Raw genomic sequence first — 23,890 nt, forward strand, 5'->3', positions numbered from 1 at the left:
GAGGAACACCTCCTGTCCACCTCTGTGAACTCTGGCACAGTATAAGCTTGTCTGTGTCATGTTTATTTTCCTATTCCTCCTTCTCCTCTCAGGAATCCTGCTTAATCCTGATTGGCATCTCTGTTCAACATGGAAAGTTTGGAAAGGTTTGACCTTTGACTTTTGCCATCTCTCAAGGATTGCACTTCCTGGCTTTGGACAGAAAATATGGGAAGGCTCATACACTCAGAATATTTTATTTCCAAAACTCTGGCAAACATTGACACAAGCTTTGCTCCGGAGTCATTATAATCCCTGTTTACATTGGATGAGCTCACGTCCCCAGGGACAATGGCCACCTTCCAGTCATTACCTCTGTACACATCTCTCCCTACTCAAAGACCCAAAGAGGTAGAAAACCAGGAAACCATTGCCAACCTTTGTGTTTTCCCAAAGGGTTTGCGTAAAAGGCAAGTGAAGTTGCTCAATGGCATTAGAGGTCAAGGAGGTCACGATGCCAATGTAGATGTGCCTATCTTTGGACTTCTCGGTAGCTCAGGGTCCCTCACTCTGAGGGCATGAGCTACCTTCAAAACTTAGATCTTCATCTGCTTCATGCTCCTCTACCTCAGGGCTTTGACCATTCAGGAGGTTGGTTGGGTGGTTAGTTTGTTGGTTGGGTGTGGAATGGTAGATTTTCACGTTTTTCGTTTGGAGGTTTTTTTGCTTGAATCGCTCACTTCTGATATTTAGATAAACATCTCCTTCTATTCTTTTTCACTTGTAATTGATACATAAGAATTATAAATATTTATGGGACACAATGCGACATGGCAAAGATTAGCAAGCCTGACGTTTTCCGTATCTGGCTGGTCCCTCATGATCCTTCTGGCCCTGGTCTGAAAACACAGTCCTCTGAAAGGTCTCCGCAGCCTGCCTTTGCGAATTGAGGACCAGCCCGCTCTGTCCCACCCACTCTAGATTCAAACACATCTCCTTCTGAAATCTTACTGTTACTTATAATGTTATGAACATTTCCTAAAACAAGCACCTGCCAGAGGATCTGTTATGGGTGGCAATGCCGTGCAGTTGTAGAAAGAATGCAAGAGTAAAGCATAAATGGATGAGTGCATGAACGGGTGGCTGACAGCATAGCTAATGGAGGAAGACCTACAGATAAGATACGATGAATGCTGATGAGAAGCCAGGTGCGAGTGTGTACATCTGTAATTCCACAACAACTCAGGCGGCTAAGGCAGGCAAACGGTGAGTTTGAGTCAGCCTGGGTTATGTAGTAAGGCCCTATCTTTAAAAACAAAAAACAAACAAACAAACAAACAAAAAACTATTATAATCATCATCACTTGGGAGGTAGCGATAGGAGATTCAGGAGTTCAGGGCCAGTCTCGACTACTTAGAGCGCTCAAGAGCACCTGGCCTCAAAGCAACAACAACAAGAGAAAATAAAATATCCCTACAAGGTAGGTGCAACGATCTCTATTATTTTTTCCACCAAAGAAAGTGAGACCAGAGAGACAACGTCACTCGAGATAGTAAGCTAAGGTTCGCACCAAGGCAGGCTGCCTCCAGGATCTTCAATTGTAATTGTAATCTCTTAATTGCAAATTAATAGAATGTTTACATCCAAGGCTACATAAACCTGCAGCTAGCTGTTACATGCCGCCTGTCCTTGGTAGACAAGGAAAACTCGGATGATTTCTGATGTGAATAACCAACCAGTCTCAGCCAATGGCTCCAACACTCTTCAGCCTCAACCAGCTCGAAACTTTGGTTATAATGTGCTGATTGCTTTTTGTGACCACAGAAGGGCTACTGTGTTAGAAAAGATGAAGAATGCAGCCAGTGGGGAATGAGAGGCCGTGAGATTAGGTAACAGCTGAGTGGCAGAAACTTGGCTACACTGGTCAGCGGAAGCCTAGAAGCATGAATCCATAGGTGGTACACTAACCGGAGAACTCCGTGGAGCCAGTTGTAGCTCTGCAGACTGGACACAGGGACTTAGTGGTGCTGAGCCAGATGTAGCAGCACCTGCTTGAAATCCCCGAACTCAGGCGCCTGAGGGAGCACAGCCTGGGTCACACGGTGAGACCACATTCACAAGGAAGGAGGAAAGAAGAGGGAGAGAAGAAAAGGACAAGGGGGCAGCTCTTGAGAGGTAACTAAATTAACAAGGAAAAGACTTCAAAAATGGAGGGTGACAGAGGAAGAGCAAGGAGCGGAAGAGAAGGCGGCAGTAGAAGACGAAGAAAATGAGAAGAAGCAAAAGGAGAAAAAGGAAGGAGCAAAAAGCTGGAGGCAGCAGGTTGTTCGAGGAGGCAGGAGCTGGCACCCTGCAGGGCAAAAACTTTCACTGCAAAGAAAATTTCCCCCTGGGGAGTAACAAATTGTGCCAACACTTGGCTCAAACTGAGAAAAAAAGCAAATGGCCTGAGAAGGTGAGGAGGTAGCCCACCCCAGACCTTCCCCAGAGGTCAGTGTGGCATGACTGTAGACAGCCTGGTCGGGACAAGGCTTGCTTTTCCAGTTTTGCCACCATGAAACTGAAAGATACAAGAGTAGTGATTTTTTTTTCTCTCTCTCTCTCTGCACAAGGACAAAAACGAGGAACAGAATTTTAGAAAGGCTTTGCACCCTTCAACTTCCTCCTGTTTTTAGCCACTGTGAGGCCATTGTATCAGAAAGCAGGACACAGCCTGACGCCTCAGGCAGCCACCAAGGAAGAGACGGAAGCCCTCAGACAAATCCGTCCCTTTCTCGCCTTTCCTGTAGAGCAGCCTGTATTTATCAAGTGATTGCAGTGCAAGGCTTTGGAGTAGTCATCACACTTAGTTGTTTTTAAGTCACAAAAAGGAAGGAATTGTCCCTCATCATGGATAATGGGATAAATATGGGCATAGGCAGCTTCATGTAAGTAGAGAGGGCAGAGTTGACCCTGGTGGCAAATGAAACAGAAATCACTCCTCCTAGGCTTCTGAAGGGCCAGTTACTTATCATTCCTGCATGTTTCTTCCTGGGACTTTGTCCTGTTGCGTGTTCTCTGCCTGCCTGCCCTGTGTCAGTCTTCCTGGTTCCCTCTCTGCCTCTCTGTCTTATGACTGCCCCTATGTCTAGGGCCTACTGAGTTTTCCCTGGGCAGTCTTTGGGGCCCCCTGGTAGCATGAGAACAGGTTGAACTTTGGTCTGATGGTTTGGCTTTAGACACTTAAAACTAAAACGAAGCCAGACATAAAGATGGATAGCTGTAATTCCAGCACAGAGAAGGCTGCGGCAGGAGGATTTTGAATTTACTGTGAGGCCCTGCCTAAAAGATAAATAAACAAAATTCAATCACGTATATTTCCTCAAGACAGTTAAAAGTTTGAGGTGCCACCCACTTCCTTTAAGGATAATTTTCATTCGTGTTTCTTTCTAGCCCTAACTGAAAAAAAGTGTCTTTCTTTTCATGTTTGTTTTTGCGATAGTTTCTTCATGTAACAGCTCTGGCTGTCCTGGACTCGCTTTGTAGATCAGGCTGGCCTGGAACCCTCAGAGATCCGCCTGCCTCTGCCTCCCGAGTGCTGACAGTAAAGGTGGGCACCGCTACCACCTCCTCCACCCAGCTTTCAGATTAATCTTTCTACTATACCTATTGGTCTCATAAATGTCATACACAAGACCCGAGCAGAAGACAAGAGCCGGGGGCGTCCTGGCTCTGTAAACCTGGGAGGTCCATGGAGTTACTCATCCTTCCCAAGCCAGATCTCTCAGGGGTCAGTCAGATAAGTCTTGCAGAAGGATCCACTGACAAAAAAAAAAAAAAAAAAAAAAAAAAAAAAAAAAAGAGGCAACCCCCAAAATGAAGGAGGCCTCGTTCTGAGACTTTACAGTGTCCTTAAAACAGCAAAATGGCCCCCAGGGATGTCCAGAACTAGCCTTTCTGTTGTCTACTCTCTGACTTTGTGAGCCCTGCTTTCTTCCCAGCTTTCTCTCTGCCTCAAGGTCGGCACAGACCGCTCTTCCTGAAGTTTCTCCACCTACAGGTCCTGCTTGGAAAGCAACTGTGCTGAAGGCAGGTGACAGGAGTAGAGGGTCCCATTGGCCAGTGCGTACACAGCCAGCAGGTGGAGACTGTCCGTGACAGTCACCCACTTCTCTGAGGGACCCTGGGCCAGCATATTTGAGAACTGATATTCTAATTATGGATTTAGGAACCAGGAGCATGCGTTAAAATGACATTTGAATTTACCTCAAGAGGAAATGAAGAATATAATTTGGGTGCTGTCTAAAATACTTTTTTAATTTTGAAGAGAATCCTTAATATGTTCTTGCTTTTTAAAAAAATTTTTATGTGCGTTGGTGTTTTGCCTGTATGAAGATCTGGAGTTACAGACAGTTGTGAGCTGCCGTGTGGGTGCTGGGAATTGAACTCGGGACCTCTAGAAGAGTAGCCAGTGCTCTTTACCCCCAAGCCATCTCTCCAGCTTCCTTCATGTGTGCTTTCTCGCATGCCACATTCTCTTTAGATTCTATTTTACAGCTGTAATGTAATGGTATTTATGAGCCATTTTCAATTCTAGAAAAGAAACTACAAGAATTTTCCTTCTGCTAAACCAGCGGTTGTTAAACTATGATAAGTCACTAGAAACTTGTCATTAAACTAAATGTTAACAGAGCCCCCCCCACCCCCCGCTTAAAAATAAGTTTTGAGTTTTCTGGGAGTAGAGAGGAGGAGAGTAACCCCAAAACATTTCCACAGAGCCTAAGTGTGATGGTGAGCATGGATAAAGACATTACTTAGAATAAAACTATATTTTGTCATATTTAAGACACCAGCGATCAAGACGTACCACAGGGGCTGGAAAGCTGGCTCAGGAGTTAAGATGAGTGAACACTGCTCTCCTGGTCAACCCGAGTTCCGTTTCCAGAACCCACGTTAGGCAGCTCACAACTGCCTGTAATACCAGCTTCGGGGAGCCTGTGTCTCTGACCTCCTTGGGCTCCCAAACACATGTGTATACACACACACAGGCAGACTTACACACATACACGTAATTAAAAATAAAAATCCAAAAAGACATACTGAATGACATGAAGAAAGGAAAGTCCCCTGCACTCTTAACTACGAGACACAGCCAAAGTGAAGCCATCAAAGGTGATTTCTGTGTTTATTTCCTTTTGCTACTGTAACTCATCATCAATCCATTTTAGATTATGGCTCCTATGTAACTGGAACTGATTATTTGTAGTAGTATAAATGATGTGGGTATAAACCATGTTTTATTCACGTGATCTACACGAAAGTGAACAAGGGAATCTTGGCAACAGTTTCCGACGTTCTCTGTAAACTACCGCGTGTAATGGTGATCGAGGGATTTACGGGGGGGGGCACTCGTACCTGCCTTCTCTGTCTTTTTGCTTTATTTCTTACATTCTGACAGGAGTCTCCCCTCCCTCCTCTCCTCCCAGTCCCTCCCCTGACCTCCCCTCTGCACCCTCTTCTCCTCCAGTTCTCTTCAGAAAAGGGCAGGCCTCCCACGGATATCAACCAGCCACAGCATAGCAAGTTGCGGTAATACTAGACGTATCCTCTCCTCTAAGGGCTAGACAAGGCAGCCCAGTATGAGGAATGGATCCCAGAGGCAGGCGACAGGGTCAGGGACAGCCCCTGCTCCCACTGTTAGGAAGATCAAGCTACACAACTGTAACATACATGCAGAGGGCCTAGGTCAGTCCTATGCAGGCTCCCTGGTTGGCACTTCAGTCTCTGTGAGTCCCACGGGTGCAGGTTTGTCGACTCTGTGGGTTTTCTTGACCTTCTGTCTCCTACAATCCTTCCTCTCCATCTTGTAGTGTTTAGTTCTATCCCAGGTCTCCGGGCTGCCCAGCCTCTGCTTCCTGACCCTCCAGGCAGTGTCAGGGATGGGCCCCTTCTCACGACATGGTTGACCACTCTCACAATTCACCCCTTGTAGGTCGAAGGTTTTGGGACAGGGTTGTTACAGGAAGTGGCCAGAACAGTTCCATTTACTAACTGCCAGCGAGGCACAGCGTTGGCTGTTACAGCTGTGTTTTCACAGGTGATTCTGATACACAGACAACTTTCGGAGCCATTTTTCATTTTGTATGCATGTAAGTGTATCACATGTGGGCACGGCCATCATGCACCCTGAAACTGAAGTCACAGGCAGTTGTGAGCTACCTTGTAGGTGCTGGGAACTGGACCCAAGGCAAATGCTCTTCACTGTTGCGTCACTTCTCGTGTTTATGAAGTCCAGCCACCTGGAACAATTTTTTTATAATCTTATGAAGCCTTAGATGGAAACCATGGTTGGAGAAAGAGTCTTCAAATGATGGCCTCACCAAGGAAGTAATGACTTCTGGTAAAGAGAACAATGCACGCTTCTCTGTTAGAGCAACCCAATCCCGTGGCGTGCACAAGGAAATAATACCTCTGGGAAAGCTCACAAAACCACTCACCCCTCCCTGCTTTGGGTGGGGCTCATGCCTCTCATCAGACAACCCTCAGCCCAAAGCCAGACAATCCCAGACCTATTCTAACACACAAACCCTCCAAGGGAATGCTCATCTGGGCTCTGTCCTCACAAACTGAGATCTGCCAGGTGGTGGTGACACATGCCTTTAATCGCAGCACACAGGAGGTAGAGGTGGGCGGATCTCTGAGTTCTAGGCCAGCCTGGTCTACAGAGTAAATTCAGACAGCCAGGGCTACACAGAGAAATGGTGTCTCAAAAAAAAATAAAATAAAATAAACATTCCTTTAAAAGAAAAAAGAAAATTCCTCTTTACAATAAATGGGGACTGTTACTTAGAACCACAACCAATCAAAGTGCAGAGTTGTGGAGCCCAGCCTCAAGGGATATATCTACAGAACAACTCCTGTAAGACTTGGGGAACATTGTAGAAGAGGCATGTGAGAAGACTGCGAGAGCCAGAGGACCAGGGAATTTGCTTTGTGGCTTTGTCTCCTGGCATGTCGGAAGCTATATTCATAAAGTCTCACCAACATGATCGCCTAAACATGAGCTGAACTAAGACAGCAATAATAGATGTGCCAAAGTGGGCGTGGAAAACCACAAGGCCCCAACCCTACCTAAAGAGCTATGAACAACCAAGGAATGCTAAGAGCAGATAGTTTTCCCTGGAGTGGAACATACCGATTGGCTATCCAATACCAAACAGTCACCCCTGACAACATGCATACAAGTAGCATTATACAGACCCAGCAGATGATATTTAGGAATGTATATGTGTATACATTTATGCTTGGAACAACAATGAATGAAACCAGAGGCCGTACATTTGAAATTGATCAAGGGGGGAGTGTTTGGAGGTAGAAAGGGAGAGGAGGGAATTGATGGGAGTACATTATGATCTCAAAACTTAATTATAAAAAAGAAAGATCAAAAGAAGTTTTGTTTTGTTTTGTTTTGTTTTGTTTTGTTTTGTTTTCTCAGAGAAGACTTACCGGCCACCACACCATACTTCGACCTGCCAGGAAGAAGCCTCCGACAGTCCCACGATTAGTGGAAAACATGGCCTGAGGGAAAGAGAGTCAAAATCGTAACCGGAAATTATAAGAGCGACTTTGCCAATGAAAGAACATAACCCCCCACCACCACACACGGGCTCTTTCCTGTATCCATTCCACTTCCTGAAGCACTTCTCTTTCCTATCTGCTCCACACAACACCCACACACACACACGCCCGACACCCCATCCCCTGCCTCAGGATGCTCACGTGAAATAGCTCAAGAATGCTCACTTAGACAGACAGGGAAACAGAGGCTCCAAAGCTAGCTCTGCAAATCACGCCCCCCCCGTCCACTTTGTGTTTGTTTGCATGTTAGGCCCGGGGGAAAGGGAGCGGTTTTTGTGTCTTTCTTACATGCACTCCAAGGTATAACGAAATATCGTGCCTTTAGAAAGTACTAAAGGGAATGTGAATTATATCTCAATAAAACTATTAAGGAAAAATTAAAGTGTCACAAGAATGCAAAGTGTTAACACTTAGTATTACTTAAAAGACAAGATATTCGGGCTGGAGAAATGGCTCAATGGTTAAGAGCACTGGCTGCTCTTCCAGAGGTCCTGAGTTCAATTCCCAGCAACCACATGGTGGCTCACAACCATCTACACCCTCTACTGCCCTCTTAGAGCACTAAAATGCATAAAATAAATAAATAAATTAAATCTTTTAAAAAAAAAAAAAAAGACAAGATATTCAAGCTCAATTCAAATTTTTCCTCTCTGAACATGCGTAGGCGCTTCCGTGAGCAGTTAATGTGCACTATACTGTGACTAAGTGCAGAGTGAATGAGGAAAGTCCTTCCGGTGGCAAGAAATGCTGCACAGAAAGGCAGCACTCCCCAGGTCTGAAAGCAAAAGTGAGGTTTTTTGATCTGTGAGGAGGCAGGAAGGAGAGGGGAGATTTCAGACTGCAGGACTGGCAGCTTGGGGACTGAGGCGCTGCAGTGGCCGGTGTGTGGGGAAGGGGATGCAAGCCACGCTAGCTAGGAGCCTGGCTGAGGTGAACGAATGTGGAGAGGGTGAAAAATGAGTCCGATTTAAGGCTCTCGAGTGCCAGGCCAAAAACTATAGGCTTTATTCACAGACACAGGAGCCACTGAAGCTGGAAGGAGACAAACGGCCTATATCCCCAGTATTTAATGAGCAGCCTTTCACAGCTCCTCTGCAGTCGCCACCTCAGAACCCTGCTCATTGCCAGCCAGGCCTTTGGCTCAGCCCCAATTGGCCTGGTTTCTGGGTCTCTTCCTCCTTCCTCTCTCTCCCTGTTACTGGATCCTTTGTCCAAACACCTGTTAATGACTGATGGTGGCTTTTCTCTTATCAGTGGTCCACAGGAATTAAGCTCTGGTGTCATTCCTGCAGCAAACATGTCTGCAGCAGGCAGACCCTTAGAGGTGTGAGACTGCAGACTTCAAGTCCTTCGAAAGCTAAGGCCTTTATGTATCCAATCAGTCACAAAGCTTTTTTGAGCACCTATGTGTGTCAGGGAGTACCAGGGAGAGCACTCAGGTCTTTATTGACTACTGTCAGTGTCCTTTCCCCCAAAAAGACATACTCTGAAGACTCGGTGGCAGCCTTCCTGGGAGAAGCAACAGTGAACAGACCTCGGGAGCAGAGAAGGTAGCCGGCAGTGAAACAGAAATAAATACTAAAAGATTTAGGCTCTAGAAATTGGATGGGGAAAGACTACTTTGAAGATAATTCTAAAGTTAGAAACCAAAGACTGAAACACACACACCCCCCAACAATAACAAACCAGGCATCAGCACCTAGAACCACCATCATCTCGGACCCAGGTCCTACGCACCAGTGTAACAACACAATCAGTAACCACCAGGCCAATGCGGCTCCAGCTCAGCCCGACAGCCCTACCTACCACAGGAGGCCTGAGAACACAGCAAAGCTAAAGCACAAGACAAGGGCTCCAAACTAGCCTCTAGGGATATGCTTGAGTTCCTCACAGGGACAAAAAGAACAAATCCTTTAGAGAAATCCATGAAAACACAGTGAAGTGAAATTCAAAAAATAGTTCAAGACTTGCAAGTGCAAACAGAATCAGAAAAAAAAAATGCAAACTGGGGGGAAAACTGGAAATGAAAACTTTAGGAACTCAAACAAGAAACTCAGAGGCAATCCTCACCAGCACAATACAAAAGATGGAAGAGATAGTCTCAGGCATTAAAGACAGGATGATAAAAGAAATGGGTACCTTGGTAAAAAGAAAATGTTAAATCAAAAACAAGCAAACAAACCAAAACTAAACTTTAAAAATGTGAAATCTAAAAATAAAACAAAACAGAAAGTTAAATCTTAAAAAAAAAATAAAAATCAGGCACAAAACATCCAAGAAATCTGAGACACTATGAAAAAACCAAAGCTACAAATATTAGTAATAGAGGAAGGAGTTGGGCACGGTGGTGCATGTCTGTAATCCCAACACTCAGGGAGAGAGAGAGACAGGCGGATCTCTGTGAGTTCAAGGCCAATCTGGTCTACAAATCGAGTTCAGGACAGACAAGGTTTGAAAACCAAAAACAAAACTAAACTAAACTAAAGGAATAAAGGAAGGAGAAAAAATATAAATCAAAGACACAGAAAATATTTTCAACAAAACTATAAGAAAAAAATCCTAACCCAAAGAAGAGGATACCTATCAAAGTACAAGAAAAATACAGAACACCAAATAGACTAGACCAGAAAAAAAATTCCCTTGGCACTTAATAATTAAAGCATTAAATGTACAGAACAACAACAACAAAAATATTAAAAGCTGCAAGGGAAAAAAGACCACAAAACATATAAAGGCAGACCCATTAGAATAATCTCTGATAACCCAGAACCCCTGCACAGATGTAGCCCATGGCAGCTCAGTGTCCAAGTGGGTTCCCTAGTAATGGGAACAGGGACTGTCTCTGACATAAACTCAGTGGCTAGCTCTTTGATCACCTCCCCCTGAGGGGGGAGCAGCCTTACAAAGCCACAGAGGAAGACAATGCAGCCAGTCCTGATGAGACCTAATAGGCTAAGATCAGATAAAAGGGGAGGAGAACCTCTCCTATCAGTGGACTGGGGGAGAGGCATGGGTAGAGAAGAGGGAGAGAGTGTAGGATTGGGAGGGAAAGAGCTACAGGTGGGATACAAAGTGAATAAATTGTAATTAATAAAAATTAAAATAAAATAATAATAATCTCTGACTTCTCAGTGGAGACTCTGAAAGCCTGAAAGACCTGGACAGATGTTTAAAAGGCTCTAAGAGACCACAGATGCCAGCCTAGACTATTATACCTAGCAAAGCATTAAATCACAATAGATAAAAAAAAGAAAATGTTCCGTGACAGAAACCAAATTTAAGCAGTGTCTTCTACAAACCCAGCCCTACAGAAAGAGCTGGAAAGAAAAGTCCAATGTAAAGAGGCTTAATCACACCCAAGAAAACACAAGGAAAAAAACCCACACCACCACAACAAAGCAATGGAAATCAATAAACACTGGTCATTGACAATTCTCAACATCAATGGTCTCAGTTCCCCAATAAAAAGATACAAACTAACAGTATCCATCCTTCTGCTGCCTCAAAGAAACACACTTTAACCTCAAGGATAGATATCAGTCACTTCAGGGCTAAAGGATTAGAAAAAGATACTCCAGTCAAAGGGAACTAAGAAGCAAGCTTGTATGGCCGTTTAGTATCTGACAAACTAGACTTGCAACCAAAAAATAATCAGAGAGATAGAGAAGGTCCATATACTCATCACAGAGAAAAATCCACCAAACGGATATTGCAATTCTTGACATCTGTACACCAAACACAAGGGCACCCAAGTTCATGAAAGAAACACTCTTCAGCTTAAATCACATATTACCCCTCACACAGCGATAACAGGTGATTTCAGTACAGCGCTCTCACCAATAGACAGGTCATCCCGACAAAAACTACACAGAGAAGTGCTGGCGCCAGCTCACATCATAAACCAAACGGACCTAGCCGATAGTTACACATTTCACCCAAACACAAAGGAAGATACCTTCTTCTCAGTAGCTCAAGGAACTTTCTCCAAAATTGACCACATGCTTGGACACAAAGGAAGACACGACAGATACAGGAAAATTGAAATAACTCCCTGCATCCTATCTGACCATCACAGATTAAGGCTGGATAACAACAGAAACAACAAAAAGTTTGCAAACTCATGGGAACAAAAACTCACTACTGAATAAAAACTGAGTGAAGAAAGAAATCAAAGACTTTCCAGAATTGAATGAAAATGAAAACACAACATACCTAACTTTAGGGGGCACAATGAAAATGGTTCTAGGAGGCAAGTTTATAGCACTAAGTGTCTACATAAAAAAAAAAAAAAAAAAAGAATGATCTCATCCTAGAAACTTAACAGAAAGCTTTAGAACATTAAGAAGAAGTACTCCAAAGGAGTAAATGACAAGAAATAATCAAACTTGGGGCCAAAATCAATAAAATGGAAAGAAAAACGAATACAAAGAATCAATGAAGCAAAGAGTTGGTTCTTTGATAAAATCGGTAAGATTGACAAACCCTTATTCAAGTTAATTAAAGGCTGAGAGAGAAGACCCAAGTTAACAAAATTAGAGGCAACAGGTCAACATAACAAAAAAACACCAAGCAAATCCAGAGACTCATAAGGACATACTTGAAAAGCCTGTACTCTACCAAATTGGAAAATCTAAAAGAAATGGACAATTTTCTTGATACAGTTGACTACCAAAGTTAAGTCAAGATCAGATAAATAAATAAACAAACAAATAACAAATAGACCTGAGTGAAATGGAAGCACTCATTAAAAGCCTCCCAACCCAAAAAAACAAACAAACAAAAAAACCCAGGGACAGACGGTTTTAGTGCAGAATTTTACCAGATTTCCAAAGAAGAGTTAGTGTCAACTAAATAAATGCCACTAAATAGAAACAGAAGGAGCATTGCAAAATTCATTTTATGAGGTTACATTCACCCTGTTAACCAAATCACATAAAGACCCAACAAAAGAGAGAGAGAAAGAGAGAGAGAGAGAACTACAGACCAATTTCCCTCATGAACACAGATGCAAAAATTCTCAATAAAATACTTGCAAACTGAATCCAAAAACACATCAAAATATCTGCCATGGTCAAGTAAGCTTCAGCCTAGAGATGCAAAACATGTGTAAATCTACCTTATAAACAAAGTAAAAGACAAAAACCACATGGTCATCTCATTACATGCAGAGAAGACCTTTAACAAAATCCAACGCCCCTTCATGGTAAAAGTCCTAAAGAGATTAGGAATACAAGAAACATACTTCAACATAATAAAGGCGGTTACAGCAAGTCCATTATAGCCTACATCAACTCAAATGGAGAAAAACTCAAAGCAAATCCTCAAAAGTCAGGTACAATACAAAGTTGTCCACTTTCTCCACATCTCTTCGATATAGTACTTGAAGTCTCAGCAATAAGACAACTAAAGAAGATCAAGGGGATACAAATTGGAAAGGAAGAAGTCAAAGCATCTTTAGTTGCAGATGATCTGATAGTATATATATGTGACCCTAAAACTTCCACCAGGAAACTTCTACAGCTAATGAACACAATATACGAAATTAACTCAAAAAAATCAGTAGCCTTCCTATACAAATGACCAAAAGACTGAGAAAGAAATTAAAGAAATAACACCTTTCATAATAACCTTACATAATATAAAATATCTCGGTGTAACAGTAACCAAGCCAATGGAAGACTTGGATGATAAAAATTTTAGACACTGACAAAAGAAATTGAAGAAGATATCAGAAGATAGAAAGAACTCCCATGCTTGCAAATAAGTACGAATAAAAATAGGGAAAGTGATCGTCCTACAAAAAGCAATGTATAGATTCAATACAATCCCCATCAAATTCCAACACAATCTTCACAGAACTTGGAAGGACAATGTTCAGCTTCTTGTGGAGACACAAAATACCCAGGACAGCTAAAACACTCCTGAATGATAAAAGAATTATTGGAGGTTGATCACCACTCCCGATCTCAAATTATACCTCAGAGAAATAGTAGTTAAAAACAAAACAACACAACATGGTATTGGCACAAAAATAGACACACTGATCAACAGAATCAAATGAATATGGCAGAATGTCATTTTATGAATATCTGATTTTTTATAAATAAGCCAGAAAAAAAAGGCAGAATCTTCAAATAAATGGTGCTGTTCTAAGTGCAGAAGTATGCAAATAGATCCATATTTATCACCCTGCACAAAACTCAGCTCAAAATGAACCAAAAATCTCAACACGAGGCCAGATACAATGAGTCTAATAGATGAGAAAATACAGAACAGTCTTGAATTCTTTGGTGCAGGAAAGGACTTTTTTAACAAAACACCGATAGCACAAGCACTAAGAACACCAGTTAATAAATGGGACCTCATGAAACTGAAAAGCTTCTTACAGCAAGGACACCACCATTTGGACAAAGCAACACCTACAGAAAGAGAAAACAGTTTTAACAAGCACACACCCAATAGAAGGCTAATATCCAAAGTATATAAAGAACACAAGGCCTGGAGAGATGGCTCATCCTTTCAGAGCACTGGCTGCTCTTCCAGAGGACCTGGGTTCAATTCTTAGCACCCACATGGCAGTTCACAACTGTCTGTAACTCCAGTTCAAGGGGACCAGTCACATTCACACACACATACATACAGGCAAAACACCAGTGCACATTTTAAAAATCAATTTAAAAACTTAAAAAATGGACATCAAGGGGGGGAAACATTAAAAATGAGGAACAGATCAAAACAGAGAATTCTCAGAAAAGAAAACTCAAATGCGTGAAAAGCAGTTAAAGAAATGGCCAACATCAGGAAAATGCAAATCAAAACTACTCTGAGATTTCATCTTATACCAACCAGGATGTCCAAGATCAATGAAAACAAGTGATAGCTCATTGCTGATGAGGATTTGGAGTAAGAGGAACTCTCATCCATTACTGGTGGGGATGCTGGCTGGTACTATGGAAATCAGTGTGCTAGGTCATTACAAAGATAAGAACTGATCTATCTCAAGATCCAGCTATACCACTCTCAGGCATATATACAAAGGATGCTCTATCCTACTGCTCTTGCTCAACTGTGTTCTTTGCTGCTCTGTAATAGCCAGAAACTGGAAACAACCCAGATGTCCATCAAAAGATGAATGGATAAAGAAAATCTGGACATTTACTCAATGGAATATTAACTGTTATAAAAAAAATGAAGTCATGAATTTGCAGGTAAATGGATGAAACTAAAAGAAATCATCCTGAGTGAGATAACCCAGATGCAGAAATACAAATATCGTAATGCATTTGCTTATGTGTGGATATTATTTGTTAAGTCACTGACAAGCAAGATACAATTTGTTTAGCTACAGATAGAGAGTAAGGGACAAGGAGGAGGGAGGTATCTCTCTAGAAAGAGGGACTAGAATAGATAGTGATAGCTGGAGGGCTGGAGTGGGGACTGGACTGGGAGGATCAAACAGGAAGCTGGAGGGAAGAAGGGGGCAAGGGAGGGATACAGGAAGAGACAGCTAAAACTAAAGTCCATTTGGAAATCTTAATACAGCAGAAGTTTCCTAAAACACAGTGTGCATGCGTGTGTGTGTGTGTGTGTGTGTGTGTGTGTGTGTGTGTGTTTGTGTGTGTGAAGGTGATCTAGATGCAATCACCAAATAACAGGGAGACCCAGATGGCCATATCTCATCACCAAATGAAGCTTCCAGTACCAGGAATGGGTTATAGCTAATTGAGTTCTTGGCCAAAGATGTCCAATGAGAACCCTCAAGCCGAGGATATTGCCAAGGCTATTGGTGGCCCTCCATCAGCTGACGGTAAGGCTGAAGAAAATGCCTACAACTCACTGAGCACAGAGAAGCTGGGCTGGTGCCCACCCAAGCCTTCAGCCCTGCAGACTAGCTCAGAGTACTGGAAGGTACTCTGCTTGCTACCGAAGGAGAAAGGTAAACCACAACCCAGCTATTCCCGCTGGCATACAATGGTGGCCTGCCTGCAAGATACATGGGTGTAGTAGTGGCGCAAAGCTTGTGGGACTAATCAACACATATCTGATTGACTTAAGGCCCATCCCATGAGAGGGAACCCATGCCCAGTGCTGATCAACTGTCCAAGGACCTGAGGCTAGACAGGCCAGGGACCTAGGGGGAAACCAATACTGCTGATCTGCTTAAGGAACGTAGCAATAAAATGACTCCTAGTGACATTCTGCTATATTCGTGGATCAGTGCCTTGCTCAGCCATCGTCAGAGAAGCTTCCTCCTGTACTAGAAGGGAACAAATACAGAGACAACATACAGAGAGTGAGAGTCTTGGAATACTCAGCCCTAAAAGAGATGTCCCCAATCACATCCCACCCCTCAGGGAACTCTGAAGAAGAGGCAGAAAGAGTGTAAGAGACAGAGAGGACGAGAACACCAAGGCCCTTTAGACACGGTAGGGATGGCACCCATGGACTCGTGGAGACTGCGGCAGCATGGACAGATTCTGCACAGGTCTGCACCAGATGGGGTCCTAGAGCTGAAAGCAAAGGTGGACACAAGGCTCTATCCCTAAGGCAGAAGCTATTTCCAACTGATAGACGATAGAAATGAAAAATCAGTTTTCTCCAAGCGAGTCTCACTGGGGAAACAAACCACTCTTTAGGTAACCAACAGAAAAGGAGCTCAACAGCATCTTTGGAGGTTCTTTGTCTTATAAGATCAAGTCAGGACATTTTTTTCCCTACTTTACAGGTCCTTTGCTTATATATGGTGTCTTCCTTTTTTGTGTTTTTATGGGATTCCTGTGTGTGCAAATATATGTATCTCTTAATCTCTATGTGTTTCTTGTGTTTTTCTTTGGCTCTTTTGGTTTGTTTGTTTGTTTGGTTGGTTGGTTGGTTTGTCCTATTCCAATTTGTTTGTTTTATTTTCTTATTGCATCTTATTAGAATCAGGCCTCATCTTACCTCTTTATGCACCAGCCAAAGCACCAACATTAAATTTCCTGGTGCTCATTTTCATTTTAAACGTACTTTTTTTTTTAAATTTCTTTTTGCTCTGCTTGCTCAGCGTAGACCTGCACGAGAATGGTTACTAATAAGCATTCAACAGGTCAGTATTAGGCTGTCTTGAAATCTCCTCTGCCAGCAGAATTAAGCTATTGTTTTCCAATTTAGCCTCAGGCAGATTTTTAGGACCAGGGCAGAAAACAGCTACCTTCTTCACCAAAATCTCAACGAGACTGGTCTCCAGCCAGTTGCTACTAATGTTACTCTCTGAAACCTCTTGAGGTGGCTTCCCACCATCCACACAGCTCTCAGCACTGTTACATCACACCGCAGACCAGAGAGCTGTTGATCATCCATCTTATTCACAAACTATCACACTGGTCCGCTGTATTAGTGACGTTATGCTGAATGGACCCAATGAGCAGGAAGTGGCAGCCACTTCGGCCTTGTTGGTAATACATACGCACATCAGAGGATGGAGAATACCCAACCAAACTTCAAGAGGCCTCTACCTCAGAGAAATGTCCAGGAGTCCAGTGGTGTGGGGCATGTAGGCATAGTCCTTTTCTAAAGTGAAAGGTTAGGTTATCGCACTGGCCCCACCCACCACCAAGATGGGAGCACAATGCTTAGTGAGCCTATTTGGATTCTGGAGACAGCACATTCCTCACTTGGGTGTGTTACTCCAGTTCATAAATCCATAGGGCACTAGCTGTGAGACTGCCAGCTTTGAAAGGGGCCTAGAACAAGGAAAAGGCTCTTCAACAGGTCCAGGCTGCTGTGCAGGACGCTCCACCATCTGAACCATATGATCCAGCTAACCCGATGGTACTTAAGGTGTCAGTGGCAGGTGGTGATGCTGTTTGTAGCCTTTGGAAGACCCCTCTGAATGACTCAGAGAAGAGCCTTGGGCTTTTGAAGAAAGGCATTATCGTTATCTGCAGACAACTATTCTCCCTTTGAGGGACAGCTCTTGGCTTGCTATTGGACCTATAGGAAACTGAATGTTGGACAGTGCTCTGCCAAATCACCACACAACCTGAGATGCTCGTCGTGAGCTCCACATTAATTACCTAAGCCATTGCGCCATAAAGTAGGATGTGCATAACAACAGAGGCAGGCTATCTCAGAGAGTTTAAGGCCAGCCTGATCTACAAAGTGAGTTCCAGGACAGCCAGGGCTGTATAGAGAGACCTCACCCCTGCCCCCAGAAAAAAAGGGAAGGAAGGAAGGAAGGAAGGAAGGAAGGAAGGAAGGAAGGAAGGGAGAGAGGAAGGAAGGAAGGAAGGAAGGAAGGAAGGAAGGAAGGAAGGAAGGAAGGAAGGAGGGAAGAGAGGAAGGAAGGAAGGAAGGAAGGAAGGAAGGAAGGAAGGAAGGAAGGAAGAGAGGGAGGGAGGGAAGAAGGAAGGGAGAGAGGGAGGAAGGAAGAGAGAGAGAGAGGGAGGAAGGGATGGAGGGAGGGAGAGAGGGAGGAAACGAGGGTGTTGGGCTTTAGCCGTAAGATTCTGGCGTGGCATACTGTTCTCTGATATGTAAAATGAGGCAACCATGTTCAGTGCAACCTACATAGGTCACAGTCCGGGGTGAAATGTAAGAAACTGAGAGTGTGAGGTTTGACCTGGTACCAGGAAGAATTTCTTCTCTTACAAAGCTTTCCAGAGACAAAAACTGGACCAAGGGGAGACTTTCTGCTGGAATTTTCAAGCTAAAGTCGTTGGCAACTCGTGAAAATGATCATGTCAAATAATTCAATGAAGAGACATATGAGTACAGAATGGAGAGGACTGAAGTCAGTAAACCTTGGGCCCATATTCATGAAAATATGTGAGGAAAGAAGGAAGTGAGGATGTCTCAACACTGTCACTTCAGTGATGGAGAAGGGACAATGGAGAGGGTTTTCCAGAAGGGCAGTATCTTGAAGAAGAGAAAGGATGAATAGCATTGGCTTTGCATCATGAGCTCTGAGTTCTAATCATTCTTGCTTTGGTGTCAGTTTATCTAGCTGACTTTCTGGTCACCCTCCTTAATAAAATGGAAAGGTTGGGCTCCCCCAGAGGCCATCCCAACTCAAGCTTTCAGTGATGCCATTAACTCAGAGGCCATCCCAACTCAGCTAGCAAGGATCTTATTGGGTCAAATAACTAAGGGTCTTAATGACTATCTGATTAGGCTAAAATAAAATGGGCTTTGGGCTGGGGAGATGGTTCAGAAGTTAAAAACCCTGGCTGCTCTTCCAGAGGACCCAGGTTCAATTGCCAGCTCCCACGTGGCAGCTCACAACTGTCTGTAACTCCGGTCTGGGTGATCTGACCCTTAGGACTCTGTACATGTGTAGTACAGACATACATGCAGGCATCACACCTGTATGCACGAAGTAATAAACTAATAATAATAACTTTGAAAAAAGAAGAAAAGGGGTCTGAGAGTAGGTACTTTGGATTTTGTGGGTTCTCTGCCACATAATTTTATTTTGCCTATCCAATTATGTTCATAACCTTCTGAAAGTATAAAAAAAAACTATCCTTGGTTTATGAGCCATAGGAAAATGGGCTGCAGGTCAAGTTTTGGCCATTGGGCCATAGTTTTTAACAACCCTAGATTAGGTTGGTAGCGTATCCCAGCAAGAATAAGGTCAGTGAAACAACTTAAACAGATATAAAAACCGCTGAAGAAGCAATGTGAAATAGTCAAAGAGAAGTAAATATCAAACGATAGGCCAAAGCTCAAAGATGATCGATGAAGAGTCCAAGTTGAAAGAATATAGACCTGAACTGAGTGATGTTGGGATGGATGGGGCTGGAGATGGAGGAGCATTCGCTGTGGGTGATTTTCTAAGCTCAGGAGCACAGTGGGCTTCGTTGGATGAGTCCCTGTGCAGCCCAGATCAGAAGCCAGAATACCCATTCTTGAATCAAGCCACCTTAACACTTCACGGGGGGGGGGGGGGGGGAAGAGGAGTGTTAACTGGGAGGAAAGCACAGTGTTAAATGAGCAAGGACCAGAGGAACCGGCTAATGGGAGAGGACTGAACATAAAATCCCAACAGGCTCATGAAATAGTATTGTAACAGGACAAGTGACACTGATTCACAGACACTTCAAAAGCGCAAACACCATAAAAATGCAAACACCTACAGGACTGGGAAGGCTGAAGTGAGCCTGGAGGAGAGTGCTGAGATGATCAGAGAGCGGCTGGAAAGGAGGCCATCAGGTGTGGCTAGCCAATGATGGGTTCACGCCTTGGCTCCAACATCTAGCGTGAATTGGAGCGGGAAGGCAGAGAGCAAATACTAGGCTTGAGGGCCTCGTGTCAAGGCGTGGATCAAGACATCTAGGTTCCAGGAACAGTCCAGGGATTGCAAAATCTTAGGCAATACACAGCCACCTGTGACCTCAAGTCCCCCTTCTGTAAAATCACAATTAACATTCCTGTCCTCCCTGCCGTGTGGCTTTTCGTGGGAAGGTGTGTTACCCAGCTAGCTCACTGTTTCTGACCATTTTACTTGAAAATACAAAACTCAGCCAGGGCATGGATCACACACCTTGTAGGGTCAGTGGCATAAGGAAAAATTCCTAGAATCCTAACGACCTTTCAGATTCAGCTCACAATATCTGGGGGGTGGGAGGGTCATGAGAATTAGACACAAACATGCCTATTTCATACTTGGATAAGCTGAGGCTGTGGTATGTTCTATATCATTTAGTTCAACCGCACGAGAGCAAATTCTAAAGGTCAGCGCTCCAGACGCTTGCCTCTGACGAAGAGTCAGCTCCACTGGCCACACATGACACTTGAGGAGCCTTTTTTTTTTTTCCTACACGTGGTTCCTACAATTCCTTTTAAAAATAAAAATCCACGCCTCTTTCACCCCTGACACAGCTACGTCTGTCCGTGAGCAGGTTCGCGCCCACCATCCTCTCCTAACTCAAGAGCCCAGCACAAACTCCCGCTGCCAGCACCTTCCACACAGTTCACCTCTAGAGGTGGCCGAAATGCTTTCACACTCACTCGGTCTAGCTGTTAGGTGTGCCAGCATCATAAACGAACTTTCCAAGTTCCAGGCTTTGAAGAACGAGTTTCTCTGGTTTGGTGTGTCCTCGGAGTCCCAAGAGGAGACACGGGTACTTCCCTCTACCCCGGGATCAAGTCGCTCTCGGCTGACCCGTTCCTCATCTCTAACCTCAGGTATCCTCTGCAATCCCACCGTACAAGCGAGGCCTCTCGGTTAGCCTTCCCCAGGAGGGGGCATTGGTCAGCCATAGGCCGCCTGCCGTCTGCAGAGGCTGTGCCTTTCTGTCCCTAACCTGTTCCTTGCCCATTAGAAACTGGATAATTAAGAAATGGGACGGGGTCGGTAGCCACCTGGCTGGGCCCCTTCCGGCTGCCCAGGTTGCCCCTTCCCTGTCCCTTACAGTCTCTCCTCGTCTTTGTGATCCTCTGCCTTCCCCCTCAGCTCCCCTGGCCTTCCCGACAGGCTCCCCAGGGCACCCTCCACCTTCCTGCACACAGACCTCCTGTGCCCAGACCCCCTCCTCCCCCCCCCCAGTCCGGGAAATGCCCGCTCCCCTTCACCGACCCTACAGTCCGTCCTGCCCTCGGTGGCTCAGCGGAAAGCACGGCGTCTCTGCGCGCCGGCTCGGTCGGTTGGCGTCCCCGGACCTGTACGTACCCACAGCCCGACGGCCATCACCACCACGAAGTAGACGACGATGACCGAGATGTCGGCCGCGTTGCGGATGCGCTCGTAGGACGGGATGGGGGCGGCGGTGGCGGTCACCGCGGGGCTCCAGGTGCTGCTGTCCATGGCGGCGGCGGACGGGCGCGTCGGGCTCACCCGGGGGCCGCCACGCGCTCCTTATACCGCCGCCGGGTTAATGATCAGCCCCGGGGGGGGGGGGAGACCCGGGTGGCGGGGCCGCGCGGCGGGAGGGGGCGCGGGGCTGCCGGGCCGCGCCGTCGGACGAGCGGCGCGGACGGAGGAGCCGGCGGTGCTGCGGGGAGGGAGAGGCCGCGGGCAGGTAAGGGCGACCCGGGGAGCGGGGAGGGGCCTGCCGGGGGGTGGTGAGCGCCTGGCACGCCAGCCCTCTGCGCCCGCGCCGTGGGCACCGCGCGCCGCGGCCACGCCTGGCCCGCCAGGGAGGCCCACGTGGGGCAGGGAAGGAAAGGCTGCGCGGGGCTGGGGCTCCTGGAGAGGGTCTCAGGAGGAGGGACGGCCACCAGCATCACTCTCGGCCACCCCTGACTTCTCCACAGCGGGCGGTCCCCAGAAACAGCGCGATCCCCGCTGTACAGAGAACACCAACCAAAGCAGCCTCGGGGAAGGGGGCGGGGGTCCTCGTTTGCTGGTCCTGCGTCTTCACCTAAACGAAGAAACTATTTCTGTACTGAGCTGGTACAGACTACTTCCCTTGCGGCTTCCCAAGCCGCACAGTGTAGCGACTTTCCGTGGCTTGCGCTCGGCAGTCGCTGTTCCGAGCAGTCTAGAGGTGATTTAAGGCGCTTGACAGGACGCGCAAGGGGTCGTGTGCGTGTAGATAAACTCACGCGTGTAGATATGATTACACATTGTATGTAAAACACTTGAATTTCAATATTAGCAGGATCCTGGAACCGAGCCCCCTCGGGTAGCAAGGGGCAATTTGTAGTGCGCTTGGAAACCCCTTTAAAGTGTAAGGGATGTTCGGTTGTGGCGGCACTCCCCTGTGATGCCAGCGCTCCGGGGACAGAAGCAAAAGCGTACTGAGGTGCCAGAGGACCTCTCTTCCAAGGAGCTGGTCAGACCCTGGACATTCAGACAGGTGTCGGAGCCACAGGGCCAGGCTCGGGAAAACAAACAAACAAACAAAACGGCTGAGAGAGAAAGCATGACACAGTGAGCCGACAGCGGCGGCGGCGCTGGCTCTGCAGCCAGGGCAGAGCACCCTGCAGAGGGAGGATTTCTAGAAAGGCCGTCCAGAGAAGCAGCACGGGGTAGCCCACCGGCTAGGTCCCTAGCTCACCTTGCCCAGAGCTCTTCGCAGAACACCGAGGCAGCCTCAAAGGCATGGGGAGGGAGGTGGGGTGCACAGCAGGCAAAATGCAAGGATTCGCGGCTGAGGTCCCTGAAGCTGCCAGGCTCCTGAGTTCCTGGTTCTTAGTCTCTTCTCTATTCACTGGAGACAAGCCCTGGACACCTAACATCAAAAGCCTGGCAGCCTGCCTTTAGCCTCAACTTTATATATATATATATATATATATATATATATATATATATATGTATGTATATATATATATATTCTTTTTATTAATTACAGTTTATTCACTTTGTATCCCACCTGAAGCTCCCTCCCTCCTCCCCTCCCAATCCTACCCTCTCCCCCTCTTCTCCACCCATGACCCTCCCCCAGTCCACTGATAGGGGAGGTCTTCCTCCCCTTCCATCTTATCCTAGCCTATCAGGTCTCATCAGGACTGCCTGCATTGTCTTCCTCTGTGGCCTGGTAACTGCTCCCCCCTCAGGGAGAGATGATCAAAGAGCAGGCCAATCAGTTCATGTCAGAGACAATCCCTGTTCCCCTTACTAGGGCACTCACTTGGACACTGAGCTGTCATGGGCTACATCTGTGCAGGAGTTCTAGGTTATCTCCATGAATGGTCCTTGGTTGGAGTATCAGTCTCAGAAAACACCCCTGTGTCCAGATTTTTTGGTTCTGTTGCTCTCCTTGTGGAGCTCCTGTCCCCTCCAGGTATTTCTATCTCCCTCTTCTTTCATAAGATTCCCTGCACTCTACCCAAAGTTTGGTTATGAGTCTCTGCATCTGCTTTGACATCCTGCAAGGTAGAGTCTCAACTTTATCCCCTGCTGTATCTTCCAGGAATGAGATTTTTCTACTGCTGGACGGTTATTTCTAAAACCGGGAAAGGGAACTGCAACCATTGTCATAAAGGATCAGGCTCCTCCCAGAATGCCACCACCCACCCTCATCCCCCACCCCCACCCTCTATCCCAACACCTCTCATGAGCACAGCAGTGCCTAGTAATCAGACATATCAAGTCATGTGGCATCTCCTACCACAAGAGAAGGAGCCTCCAAACAGGCTACCTAACTTGGTGGGGGACAGTTTTTCCTCACTTGCAAAATGGAGTTAATAAGGTCTAAGGTAGATGACTCCATGCACCAAAAGCATCATCACTGTGTGATACATATGCAGTGCTCAAGAATGGGGTTATCTTTTGTCTTCCTCATCAAGATCATCTTACCTGGACTCAGAGATGAGGGGTTCTCAGGTGCTCCCTTGCCTGCAAAGAGCTGGAGACAGGCATGACCTGGG

General features: G+C 45.7%; 1 protein-coding gene across 1 annotated transcript in view; it reads right to left on the minus strand.

Moving 5' to 3' along the window:
- Slc5a1 (solute carrier family 5 member 1) overlaps positions 1-21,539 on the minus strand; it is a 73,038-nt gene extending 51,499 nt beyond the window's left edge. The window contains exons 1-2 of the mRNA XM_021651815.2: positions 21,249-21,539; positions 7,466-7,537 (exon numbers count right to left, since the gene is read on the minus strand). Of these exons, the coding sequence (XP_021507490.1) occupies positions 7,466-7,537; positions 21,249-21,383 (207 nt within the window). The 5' untranslated portion in view covers positions 21,384-21,539. The remainder of the gene's footprint in view (positions 1-7,465; positions 7,538-21,248) is intronic.
- Between the last annotated feature and the right edge of the window lie 2,351 nt (positions 21,540-23,890).

The sequence above is a fragment of the Meriones unguiculatus genome, chromosome 12 (genome assembly GCF_030254825.1).
Source record: "Meriones unguiculatus strain TT.TT164.6M chromosome 12, Bangor_MerUng_6.1, whole genome shotgun sequence".
NCBI classification, from domain to species: Eukaryota; Metazoa; Chordata; class Mammalia; order Rodentia; family Muridae; genus Meriones; species Meriones unguiculatus.